At 46.1% G+C, this 12356-nt stretch overlaps 1 protein-coding gene and 2 pseudogenes across 3 annotated transcripts; 1 reads left to right on the top strand and 2 right to left on the bottom strand.

Moving 5' to 3' along the window:
• Nucleotides 1-2281: 2281 nt before the first annotated feature.
• On the bottom strand, nucleotides 2282-3420 carry EV420DRAFT_631767 (uncharacterized protein). The gene is made up of 4 exons (XM_060482866.1): nucleotides 3357-3420; nucleotides 2620-3147; nucleotides 2429-2570; nucleotides 2282-2375 (listed from the first exon to the last, which is right to left on the bottom strand). Exons 2-4 carry the CDS (start codon nucleotides 2991-2993, stop codon nucleotides 2331-2333), a joined length of 561 nt encoding a protein of 186 aa, XP_060328269.1. The 5' UTR covers nucleotides 2994-3147; nucleotides 3357-3420; the 3' UTR covers nucleotides 2282-2330.
• Nucleotides 3421-9523: 6103 nt separating this feature from the next.
• EV420DRAFT_t172 lies at nucleotides 9524-9620 on the bottom strand (annotated as a pseudogene). Its single transcript has one exon. The product of its transcript is annotated as a tRNA-OTHER (tRNA).
• Nucleotides 9621-12092: 2472 nt separating this feature from the next.
• EV420DRAFT_t173 lies at nucleotides 12093-12189 on the top strand (annotated as a pseudogene). The gene has a single exon. The product of its transcript is annotated as a tRNA-OTHER (tRNA).
• Nucleotides 12190-12356: the final 167 nt, after the last annotated feature.

Genomic DNA, 12356 nt, shown 5'->3' with positions numbered 1-12356 from the left:
CTCACTATTTTTGCTCAGATGCTTTTCCGCATGATCCAGAGGCCAATAGGTTGCGATTCTGCTGAAAGTACTTCTAATCGGTGGCCGGGGAAGTTCGCCTTTCTATTCTATTTCGAGAAGAACTGAGGTGAACAGGGCAGTACGGCATAGCATAACCGTTGTCGGGACTTAAGTACCAGGCAGGTAGAAAAAGATAAGGGGAAAAGGACACGATCTCCTTACGAGATACTGGTTCCCTATACATCACGTAGATACATCAGGAGAACTGAGAGATTGCATCATTAGGTAATGCATCCGGTGCGTAACAAGGCAGACTGGCAGCGTTCACAGATACCTCAAGGAAATCCCAAGAACGTGACATTCATGAAGATCTTCTGCTTCAAACGTTTACTTCGTCCTTCGCGACCTGGTTGTTTAGACTCTAGAGAGAACGCTCGAGAAGACAATAAAGGATGAGCCGAATGGCCAATATTAGTACCCTTGATGTTCTACCGTTGTTGATGCAACAGCCCTGCAAGATAATTTACATAGTATCGATCGAAGGACGAGAAGAATGTGGTCCCGGACTCCCATCGCCAGATTGTCCCCAGAGAGCAAAGTCCCTTCAGCAAGGCTTTATATCCAGAACAAAGATCAAAAGTTTCAAAAACAGATTTCCGTGAGCATACTAGCAGTGATTATGCCGTCTAGTACATGTGGTATGCGTGGTATTGGTTGGTGGAAGTTACTACCGGCTCCCAATCAGGAACGGACTGGCCCACGTGGCCTGCGTATGGGCGCGTCACAGTCACAGGACTGTGAGGACACATGTGTACTAATGCCAGTGGATCGACTGGCAATCGACAACCAATCGTAACACTTCAAGTTTCCGTTGACTTTCCGCGCTCTCCATATTGACGACTACAGAAATAATTCACCCTTACAAAGGCCGATAGGTGCCGCGGAACGTTACCTTAACTCCCAATGACCTTTCAATAGAAGCATTCAAAAAAGGCACTGATTCCTATGTCGTCTGATACTCATCGCTTACTGCTTGCACAGTTTTCATTCATTTTAATCATGTAGAATGTGTATTCAATTGGATGCGGAGGAAGAATTCACTCGGTGGCAGGTAGGCTATCAACTCGCATTTTTCCTCGTGTCCGTTGGAACTAAAGGACTAAAGACATTGTTTTGAGTCGCACAGCATGGCTCTAGCCCTGAAGACTGAGCCCTGAGGCGCTATGAAAAGTTAATATTCCAGATCAACGTTTAAGCCAAGGCCCAACGGTGTCGGAGAACAAACAGTCACGTTCTGCCTACACCAGGACCTATAGAATGCCCGACTCCTGGTCCAGTCGGGGAAGGACTTCAGAGCGGGTATCTCAGTTTTCTTATGACAATTCTCCCTCGCTCATTACCTACTGATAGATGTTTCTCATGCAGACAGGACCGCCATCCGAGTCGGAAAGGTCAGGTCTTCCCGCTCCAGATCACCTACATCCTCGTCACTGAGCTTACATGTGGTCCATTGTAGAGACGGCTATAGCGTACTAATCTAACATTAGAAAACTATTACCTTGACTCGAGTGCATTCCTGCTAGCACCATGCCTCTTGACCTTGAACAGGATAGAATACAGTAAGTTGGTTGGCAAGTCTACGGAGTTGAAGAGGGTCGCAACGGAATCCCACTAAATATGAAGAGTATCGAACAAGGTGGGATGAGGAGCTGGAGCCAACTGGAGCAGAATAAAGACCTTCGGGTATTTGATCAAGACCGTGAGTACAGGCCGATGAAGTGAAGAGAACCGTGTGGCTGCAATGAGATGTTAAGGAGATGGGCCATAATTCAGTGACATCAACTTGATTTATCCACAAACGCAAAGCCGCTGACTCAGTGCTGGAGCACAGAGTCTTTATTGTCCAAGTTCACAAGGATGTGGTAGATACAAATAAAGTTGAAAGCACAAGCAGAGAAGCAGAAGCCTCACCGCATGGCGCACACAGACTAGTGACAGACAAGCACGGACACTATAGATGGTGCGTGCCGCCAATCATCAACAAGGTTAAATTAAAGAACACACCAGGGAGCACACCAGTTGGCTGGCAGAGACCGGCAGGCTGCTTTAATTTCGCCAAACAGAAGCACGACAGCGTTTTATCCATAACCCGCAATGTACCAAGGTAGCAGGAAAAGGCTACTGAATCTACAACATATACAACTACCTGTACATGACGTCTGTAATAGATAGGGATGTGCACTGTATCCGTAGTACGGTGGTTACGTACGGTGTATACGGATACGGGTCCGTACCGTGGACAACTTTAACGGCCCAAAATACGGCCGTATTCATACGGTTTGAATACGGTCATTGAGGGAGGGACAGAGAACTATCTTATTCCATAAAGGTCAGTACCTATGACCTAAAAGAAGCATATAGTACTCACACTTTGGCACCAGATATCCATCGTCATCGTCAAAGTGTCTGTATACGGACAACGGTACGGATATGACATCAACCGTACCGTACCGTGGCCAATAATTTTTATACGGTCTACGGTCATATCCGTAACGGTACGGTGCACATCCCTAGTAATAGAAGTTCTCTCCACAGCCATAGATACACAAGTTACTGTACCTGTCCCAGCTGGACGGTAACTGCTTTTCAGTGAGACCGAGACTGAATTTGCATGGCGAAAGGAAACCAAAGCTTTGGATTATGATTCGGCGGTTCGCAAAATGCACTAGGAGTTCTTTGGAGACTTTCTGTAGAAATGTGAGAAAAGAACTTCGATTAATCATTGGTGGGATCTCGGGCGTTGTGGTTTCGGAGCTGCCTCCGAATTGCCATGAAGGATTTTCGGAAATGACATAACCTTTGTGCCCAAAATACAGTTTCACGGGACGTGCACCTCTAGGTCTGGGTTGAAATCCAACATGTAGGAGAGCGGAAGTTAGGAGGGTCACGGCCACAACATTATGAAGGCCAGAGCAAGGGAGTCGGACGAGCATGATGACTTGAAGGAGCTGGTTCGACCTGTTGGACCTGTTGATGCTTTTTGCCAATTGAGGACGTTGATGATCTCAACATTCAGCAGGATCTATGCCGTCTACACTTGTTACATTCAGACGCTTCGATGGAGACACTGCTGCATTCAACATCGACCTTCATGTCGTCTTTGTCAGCGCATTGGATTCAGAAATGGACGGGAGGTACACCACCATAAAACGTGCTGGTGACACTGAAGTCTCAGATCTCAGCGCTAGTAGCCATAAGGCTTAGTATCAAGGTTGGACTCCATCACCACACACGGCCATGTCCATGACCTCTCCCCTCTGCGTTTGCCAAAGATGTAATGCATTTTTGCCACTCACCTCATTTGGGCATGGCTCGTAATTCTAACACCAACGCAACATGAAAGAAATCTCGACGACCTGGCCACCGTCGAAAACCCCGTTGTCTTAGGGAGGCCGTTGAGGTCGCACCATTCTTGTTTTCTGCTCACCGTTATCACTGTAAGCCCATTCGAAGGCCTTAGGGTCGCAAATTGCCCTAGCTCAGCTGAATTCACCCGCATTTGCCTGCACGAAGGCCAAAGAGTGAGCACTGTGCCATTGGACAGTGGAGTTGGACTGGTGAGATGTCGTCGAAAAGCTGATGGTTACCGTCTCAGGAGCGGTGAAACCAGGCCTTCAGGAGCCGCAGGATTGTGTCAGAACCGTGGAGATTGCTGGGAAGGTTTTTACTGTAGGACCGTCGGGAGTCAGATGGGATCATCGTTTGAGAGGGTGCAACATCTTTATCGTAGGTCTCATCATCTCGATGTTTAAAGCTAGGCCAGATCCAGAAGCTCGCAGCTTGTTGGAACCCTGACTGGCAGAAAAGAGGAATTTCATATTGGCAAGTTTTGTGTACCGAGAGGGAGGTTGGCAAGATGAAGGGGTGAGCAAACAGAGACAAATGTCTATTTGCAATTGGCAGATTTCAAGAGCAAATATGGGTGGGAAGTTTCAGGTCGGGTAGACCTTGCTTACCAGCAAGGTAACTCCAATCTCAGCATTATGGCGATATTTTCCTCAACCTTACTACACCATTTCTATGTTCTGCGTTGCGGAAATTTTCATTCTCACACTGTATACTAGTCGCCTTAATATCGAGGCCAAGTTGAGCCTCAACTCTCGCCACAATGCTCAAGGATAATGTGAGTTGCATCTCTTTGGGCATAACCTGAGCTTATTTGTCAGGCACTTCAGGCACTGAACCAGGAATTTAAATTGTACGGCCGTTTCAGTACAGGCTCGAAGAGTTTGCTATTGCTGTACCTCTCTGGATCTATGAGAAAAAAATTATTGAATCTCTTGTTTTTTCATCTGATGGTTTAGTTAACCTGGACCTTAGAGCTAGAACGATATTGTCATCTATCGCATCATTTATGATAGACGTTTGAACCCAGCCAGATCGTGAAGAAATCGGGGCAGCTCAACAAGATAATTCACCATATTGGACCTACCTGGTACATTGCATCTTACGGGAAAGCGAGCAACTGTCAACTGCCTGACGCAGCTGTGGGCTATATCCACTTAAATGCTGAGTGTTTTTCATCGCAGCATGCTCCCATGAAGGCCTGTTCCTACAATTCAATTCGACAGCCGCCAATGAGCATATTCATGCGACCCGTATGTACTGGTCGATTTCCTTGCGGTCATTCCGGCTCACCTTCCCTCATTTCCTAAAGTCCAAGCGGTCGCATATATGTTGAGTAAACTTGATGGACCGTGGCTGCAAGCTTTCATCTGAGTTTTTCCTACCAAAACTACCACTGCTATCATCAGCGCCGCGCTACCTGAAAACGATGATTTTGTTGCATCAAAGGACGCGAGAAATGTTCGCTCAAAAGATTTTGCAATAGAAACTCTGGTCTGTTCCTCATCACTGCTGTGCAGATGGTACTTTCCGTTAGTAAAACTGAGTGTCAAGAAGCTGACCAAGCTTGACCTGGTATTGTCTACACTAAGGTGACTGTTGCATTTTTCATCAATAACCAGCACCAAGCTGACTATCTTTATTTGCCAGATACACATCCGCAAAGAGGGTTTCGTTGTGTGCTGAGCCCTCAAGGATTTGAACCATGTGTTCTCCATAACTACGATGTTGTGTAAGTGTGACTCCAGCCCATTTATCGGACCCAATGACGCCTGAGGCTCACTATTGTACAGCGGGTCTTTAGGGTATTCTTTTATTCGTCAATTTTGGCTACGAAACTCACTTGATCCAGATTCTTCGTCTTGAGCAGTGGACCAGGGTGTACACGAAGGGAAGGCACGGTTGTGAGAGGGAAAAAGATTCTATAAGATATGTATGAGTATCAAGTATATATCTCAGCGTGAAGATGTTGGTTGAACGCTGTACTGTACCTATAAGATATGTATGAGTATCAAGTATATCTATAGGTATGATTAGCAATAGTATAATAGAAATATAATGAGTATACACGTACATCTCAGCGTGAAGACATTGGTTGAACACTGAGATGCCACAATGAAAAAAATAGACTAATCAGGTATGTACCAGTAATCTAAATATAGTCCATGGCTTGCAGTTAACGCTCGCCATGCTCAACACTCCCCCTCGAGCCTAATTGCTAGCCATCCGAAGGAGCAAGACCCATCAGCACATGAAATCGGGCAAGTTTGACACGTTTCAAGGACTTGGTGAACGCATCCGCAATCATGTCGTCCGTTGGGCAGTACTTGATGGAACTCTGTGACCTGGAGACTGTTTGCCTAATGAAATGGAACTGCACATCGATGTGCTTCGTTCGTGCATGGTACGTGGAGTCTTTTGAGAGTGTGATTGCCCCTTGATTGTCGCAGAATAATGTCGTTGGGGTGGCGATTGGGTGGATGAGTTCCTTGAAGAGTTTGCGGAGCCATATCAGCTCCTTCGATGCATGCGTCAGGGCAACGTATTCAGCCTCGGTGCTGGAGAGGGTGATGATAGGCTGTTTCTTGGAGCTCCAGGATACGATTCCGTTCCCTACAAAGAAGGCATACCCTGAAATCGAGTGCCTGTGCATCTGCTGAGCCCAGTCTGCATCGGAATAGCCTGTAACGTGTGTGCTCTTTCCTCCTAGGGTGAGGCTATAGTCTCGAGTTCCCTTTAGGTATTTGAAGACTCATAAAACTGCATGCCAGTGAGAGGTTCTTGGCTCCTGCATGTAACGGGATAGCGTTGACACCGCGTAGGAGATATCGGGTCGAGTTGCAAGAGATGCGTACATGAGACGTCCGATGGCCTCACGGTATTGGGAATGCTGGGTCTTGGGGAGCACAGTGGTGGACACGGAGGGTGAGTCGTAACTCAAATCAATTCCTGGTTCCATTGGCGTGACGACTGCTCTAGCTTCGCTTTGGCCAGCCCATTCGACGATGCTGTCGACATATGCCTGTTGGCCTAGGGTGATGGTCCTGGCCTCGCGGTTGCGGTGTACGCTAATACCGAGCAGCCATTTAATCTCGCCAAGGTCAGTCATCTCGAAGTGCTCTCTGAGCTGCTTCTTGATGAGGTTCATTGCGTCGTTGGAGTCGGCAATGATGGTGAAGTCGTCTGTAGCGGCGGCGACGATGGTGTACTTGTCTTTGCTGAATTTGTAGAACACTGCTTCATCGGCCTGGCATATGGAGTATCCAAGAGCAAGGAATACTCGTCTCAGCTTCTGGTACCACTCGTGTGCACCCTGCTTGCTTCCATACAATGGCTTACGCAGTTTACAGCATAGCTTCTTCCCTTCGAGTCTGTTGGGGATTTCCCTAAAGTCCTTGTACATTGGCGGTAGCTCCATATACAAGGTTTCATGGAGGTCAGCTTGGAGGTAGGCATTTTTGATGTCTGCTTGGTGTATTTCGGCATCCTTCTGAGCAGCTACGGATAGTAATGCATGTAGGGTAGTTAGGCAGACTGTCGGAGTGAATGTTTCATGAAAATCAACACCGTAAATTTGGGAGAACCCCTTTAGGACCAGCCAGGCCTTGTATCGTATGATACGGCCTTGATCATCCATCTTGATACGAAATGTATATCTGTTTTTAGCGATGTTGGCCCCAGGTGGAGTGGGGATTATGTCATACATATGTAAGCCTTCAACTTGGCTTAGCTCCCTCTCGACGGCGTCCTTCCATTCCTGTTTTTGTGGTCCCTTCAGTGCCTCCTGTATGGAATCTGGCTCTCCGTTAGTTGTGGCTAGTGCTGACTCAACTAGGTTAGCAAACCACTCTTCCTCGCTCGTATCATAGTCCATTCCACCTGGTTCAAGGCTCCCGTCGTCTTCAAGGACACATGCAGTGACACCAGCAGCCTTCGACATTCGGTTGATGTTGTAGAAACCCTCTGGCTTGCGTGAGCCTCATTGGGGTCAGGCTGGGAGGTCATTTTCATCAGGAACATCCTCAATTTGGACCCTTCGTTGGTGTGGTGCAAGATTTGGGCTTGATGGCAGGGTTGATAGAGGTGTTAGTGGTGATGGCGGGTTTTCTGGAGTGTCTTGAGTGTCTGTGGGGGGTGTGGCAGGTTCGTCTCCCTTGTTTTTGGTTTCTTTTGGGCTGTCACAAGTGTCGTTTGTAGCATGGAATCCATCGGGATTGACAATTGTTTTGTACTCCCCCTCAATTTTGATGGTTTCTTTGCTCAGGTCTTCATCTTTATTGAAGTAGACGTTTCTCTCGACACTGACACGATGTTTTCCAGGCCAATAGACCCGGATACCCTTTGACTCTTCGTCAACGCCTACAAATCGGCCAGGATCAGCACGAGGCTGTAGTTTCCCCCGTCCGAGTTGCTTCACCCACACAGTGCACCTGAATTCATGCAGATTGGACATGTCGGGCTTCTTTTGTGTAGCCTTTTCATGTGGGGTTGTCTTTTCGTTGGCGAGAGCGCTGTGGTGGAGCCGGTTTCTCAGCCAGCAGTGGTAGGCTATGGCTTCGGCCCACAGATAGTTGGGCAGCCCGGCTGCAATTATCATGGCTCAGGGCGCCTTCGAGCATGGTGCACATTTCTCGTTCCGTCATTCCATTTGAGGATGGCGAGTCATGGACATTGAGGTGATGTATTGTCCCTGCAGATTTAAGGTGTCGTTTGAACTCCTCGCTCGTAAACTCTCCTCCACGGTCACACCCGAATATCTTCACGATGTCTACTCCACGTTGGGCTTTCATCCAAGCCTCATGCTCCTTGTAGCAGCACAATGTCTCCGATTTCTTCTTCATGAAGTATGGTAAGCGCTCCCTCGTTGCGATGTCTTTGAATAGTGCGAAATACTTTGAACCGCCAAGAGACTTGACTTTGGCTGGTCCCCATACATCTCCTGTGACCTTGTCACCATATTTCTTGGCTGACTCGTTGTCACTATGCTTCGGGAAAGGTTTCGTCGCAGCTTTAGCTTGCACGCATGCTGAGCAGAACTCTGGTTCGGAGTTTAGGTCAACGTTGGGGGCGATAATCTCCCCGTTATGTATGCTCTGCTTCAGGGCTTCATGGCTTGCGTGTCCTGTCATGCGGTGGAACTGCGAGATACTGATTTGAGGGGTAGCAGCAGCTGCTGTGGGGGATTTGCTATGGTGATGGTTGGTGGAGCCTTGTACACGGTAGAGTCCATTGATTTTGGGCACAATCCCGATGACGTGTCTGTCGGGTTTCGGGGTTTTGATATAACAGTTTCCATCTTCAACTGTGAGTGAATAGCCTGCTGTATCAAGATAGCTGACTGATATTAACGTAAACGCTAAGTGCGGGGAGTAGTACATGTTGTAGAGGGTGATCTTGGTCGCTGGTTTGCCATGGCCCATTAGCAGGTATGTGATGTAGTCTCCTCTGCTGATAGCATTGAATGAATGTCCATCAGCAGTGCGGATGGGTGTTGGCTTGATATCCATGAAGTTGATCATTTTACTTCGGGCAGGTGAGAAGTGGTGGCTAGCTCCCATGTCAACGAGTTCACCATCGTAGTGTATGCCCGAGGTGGCTAATGCTTCAGCCTGGGCTTGACAGTCAGACGTGGCACTAAGCTCCACGTTCTCGTCATTAATTATTGTAGCGAAGCCATAGCTTTTGACTTCAGAGCTTGAGGACTGGCCTGCAACATTGGCCGAGTCACCGTCTTTCTTCTTCTTCAAGTCCCAAGGTGCTTGGTCCTCTTTGCCTCCTCCCTCACGGAAGCAGTCATTGAAGACGTAGTTGTCCATGCCACAGTTCATGCAGTGCTTCTTTTTCTTCTCTTTTGATTCCTTTCCCTTCTTCTTTCCCTTTCCCTTGTCCTTTGCAGCCCTAGCACTTGCTGCGAGAGTGGAGTTCTGTACTCCTTTGTTGATATTCTTTCACCTGTAGCTGCTACTTTGATGCATCAAACACTGTTAGTTGACAGTTAATTGTGATACATCAGGAGTGTCAGTTTACATCCAGCCCATATACAGTAATTCCATCAGGATGACAAAGTGGCTTAGTAAGCTTCTCAATCTGTGTCAATGATGGCATCATTAGAAAAGAGAGCAATTCCGGGAATTGAACCCGGGACCTCAAAAATAAATTCAATGATATCACATGACTTTCTCGAGCAGGCATACTAACCACTATACCACACTAGCATTATAGATATATCTTTTCATCTCTATATATACCCTCCCTCCCTTAATATTTATGACCTCATATTGATGCCCTCCCTTTGCTCCACTCTGGTGCGCTCTTTTGCCATTTTAGGCTCCCCAAATCAGCCCATCAATTTTGGCTGGATCCAGTGGCAGTGCCGCATTTTTAATACCCAAAATAGGGGCTATTTTCCGGTCAAAATAGCTATTGGGCTATTCTCAGGCTACTGGCTGGGCCAGGGGATGGCACTATAATCTGTATAGACATAAACAACATAAAATAGAGCCCTCTAATGATGCATAGGAGCCCTGGATAGTGGGATAAAAGGGTAATATAATGAAAATTGCGTAAATATTCGCTTTTGGGGGCTGCTGCATGCATTGGATCGGCTGGAGGACTTCACCAATCGATTCCCTGACCTTGAAAACACCCAAACAACCCCTCCACAGTACTTTTGGCACACTTCATTCCTGGAGATAAACGAAAATATTCGCTTTTTAGGGTGCAGCATGCTCCAGATCGCTTTGAAAACATTACCAGTCGATTCCTATGCTATAAAAACCCTAGAATACATCCTCCTTCGTAATATAGGTCCAGTATAATACAGTATAAAAGGGGGTATTAGGGGGCATACATCGCTTATTTTGTTTTTCGCACTTCGGATGGCCTGGGGAGCATCACCAATGGATTCCCTGATATTAAAAACCCCAAAACGACTCCAGCCTTCATTTTTAGGGTCTCAAAAACGACAGAAATAATGATATTACAGTTTGGGAGGAGCACATGTAATAAATCCTATTTCTGGACTTCAGACCAGTTCGGAGTTTTGTCTATTGTGTTTATTGACCTAAATAACACTCAAATGACCCCACAGGACAAAGGAAACCATCAGAAATACGTGATAAAAAGAGTAATAGGGGGATGGGGAGACATACCTTATATTTCGCATTTCTAATAGTTAGAGAGGGTATTCTTGTTATATAACAGACTATATATATTGTACAATGGTGTGTACGAAGCCCCATGGATATCCGAAATGTATTGAATGAGATATGAGCAGATCATTCTGTAAAACAGGAGGAGCACATCCCATATTTCGATGTTCTGCTCATTCTATGGCCTGGGGATCATCGGATTCGGATTCCTTGACCCAAAAAACAGTAGGGCCACCTATCATCCATGGTATTCAGATGTTCAAACTCCGAAGTACAAGATGTTCTCTCATTTGTCACTTATATTGTCCTGTAGCTACATATGGCTGTATGTGTTATCTGGGTAAAATGGCTCCTATGGATGATAAGTGCCTCTACTGTTTTGTGGGTCAAGGAATCCGAATCCGATGATCCCCAGGCCATAGAATGAGCAGAACATCGAAATATGGGATGTGCTCCTCCTGTTTTACAGAATGATCTGCTCATATCTCATTCAATACATTTCGGATATCCATGGGGCTTCGTACACACCATTGTACAATATATATAGTCTGTTATATAACAAGAATACCCTCTCTAACTATTAGAAATGCGAAATATAAGGTATGTCTCCCCATCCCCCTATTACTCTTTTTATCACGTATTTCTGATGGTTTCCTTTGTCCTGTGGGGTCATTTGAGTGTTATTTAGGTCAATAAACACAATAGACAAAACTCCGAACTGGTCTGAAGTCCAGAAATAGGATTTATTACATGTGCTCCTCCCAAACTGTAATATCATTATTTCTGTCGTTTTTGAGACCCTAAAAATGAAGGCTGGAGTCGTTTTGGGGTTTTTAATATCAGGGAATCCATTGGTGATGCTCCCCAGGCCATCCGAAGTGCGAAAAACAAAATAAGCGATGTATGCCCCCTAATACCCCCTTTTATACTGTATTATACTGGACCTATATTACGAAGGAGGATGTATTCTAGGGTTTTTATAGCATAGGAATCGACTGGTAATGTTTTCAAAGCGATCTGGAGCATGCTGCACCCTAAAAAGCGAATATTTTCGTTTATCTCCAGGAATGAAGTGTGCCAAAAGTACTGTGGAGGGGTTGTTTGGGTGTTTTCAAGGTCAGGGAATCGATTGGTGAAGTCCTCCAGCCGATCCAATGCATGCAGCAGCCCCCAAAAGCGAATATTTACGCAATTTTCATTATATTACCCTTTTATCCCACTATCCAGGGCTCCTATGCATCATTAGAGGGCTCTATTTTATGTTGTTTATGTCTATACAGATTATAGTGCCATCCCCTGGCCCAGCCAGTAGCCTGAGAATAGCCCAATAGCTATTTTGACCGGAAAATAGCCCCTATTTTGGGTATTAAAAATGCGGCACTGCCACTGGATCCAGCCAAAATTGATGGGCTGATTTGGGGAGCCTAAAATGGCAAAAGAGCGCACCAGAGTGGAGCAAAGGGAGGGCATCAATATGAGGTCATAAATATTAAGGGAGGGAGGGTATATATAGAGATGAAAAGATATATCTATAATGCTAGTGTGGTATAGTGGTTAGTATGCCTGCTCGAGAAAGTCATGTGATATCATTGAATTTATTTTTGAGGTCCCGGGTTCAATTCCCGGAATTGCTCTCTTTTCTAATGATGCCATCATTGACACAGATTGAGAAGCTTACTAAGCCACTTTGTCATCCTGATGGAATTACTGTATATGGGCTGGATGTAAACTGACACTCCTGATGTATCACAATTAACTGTCAACTAACACCTTTCAAACAGAAATCTAGCAGACCAGGCT

The sequence above is a fragment of the Desarmillaria tabescens genome (assembly GCF_030435595.1).
Source record: "Desarmillaria tabescens strain CCBAS 213 chromosome Unknown EV420scaffold_29, whole genome shotgun sequence".
In the NCBI taxonomy this organism is placed as follows: domain Eukaryota; kingdom Fungi; phylum Basidiomycota; class Agaricomycetes; order Agaricales; family Physalacriaceae; genus Desarmillaria; species Desarmillaria tabescens.
The sequence above is the reverse complement of the archived record's forward strand: the minus strand, read 5'-3'. Positions and strand labels throughout refer to the sequence as shown.

What these genes read in the sequence shown, in the direction of transcription:
- EV420DRAFT_631767 (XM_060482866.1), bottom strand. Translation starts at nt 2,993, where the DNA reads ATGCTCGTCCGACTCCCTTGCTCTGGCCTTCATAATGTTGTGGCCGTG. An exon ending in TTACCGTCCAGCTGGGACAG is followed by an intron (nt 2,571 to 2,619) that starts GTACAGTAACTT and finishes TTCTATTACTAG; the next exon opens with GGATGTGCACCGTACCGTTA. An exon ending in TGGATATCTGGTGCCAAAGT is followed by an intron (nt 2,376 to 2,428) that starts GTGAGTACTATA and finishes TTATGGAATAAG; the next exon opens with ATAGTTCTCTGTCCCTCCCT.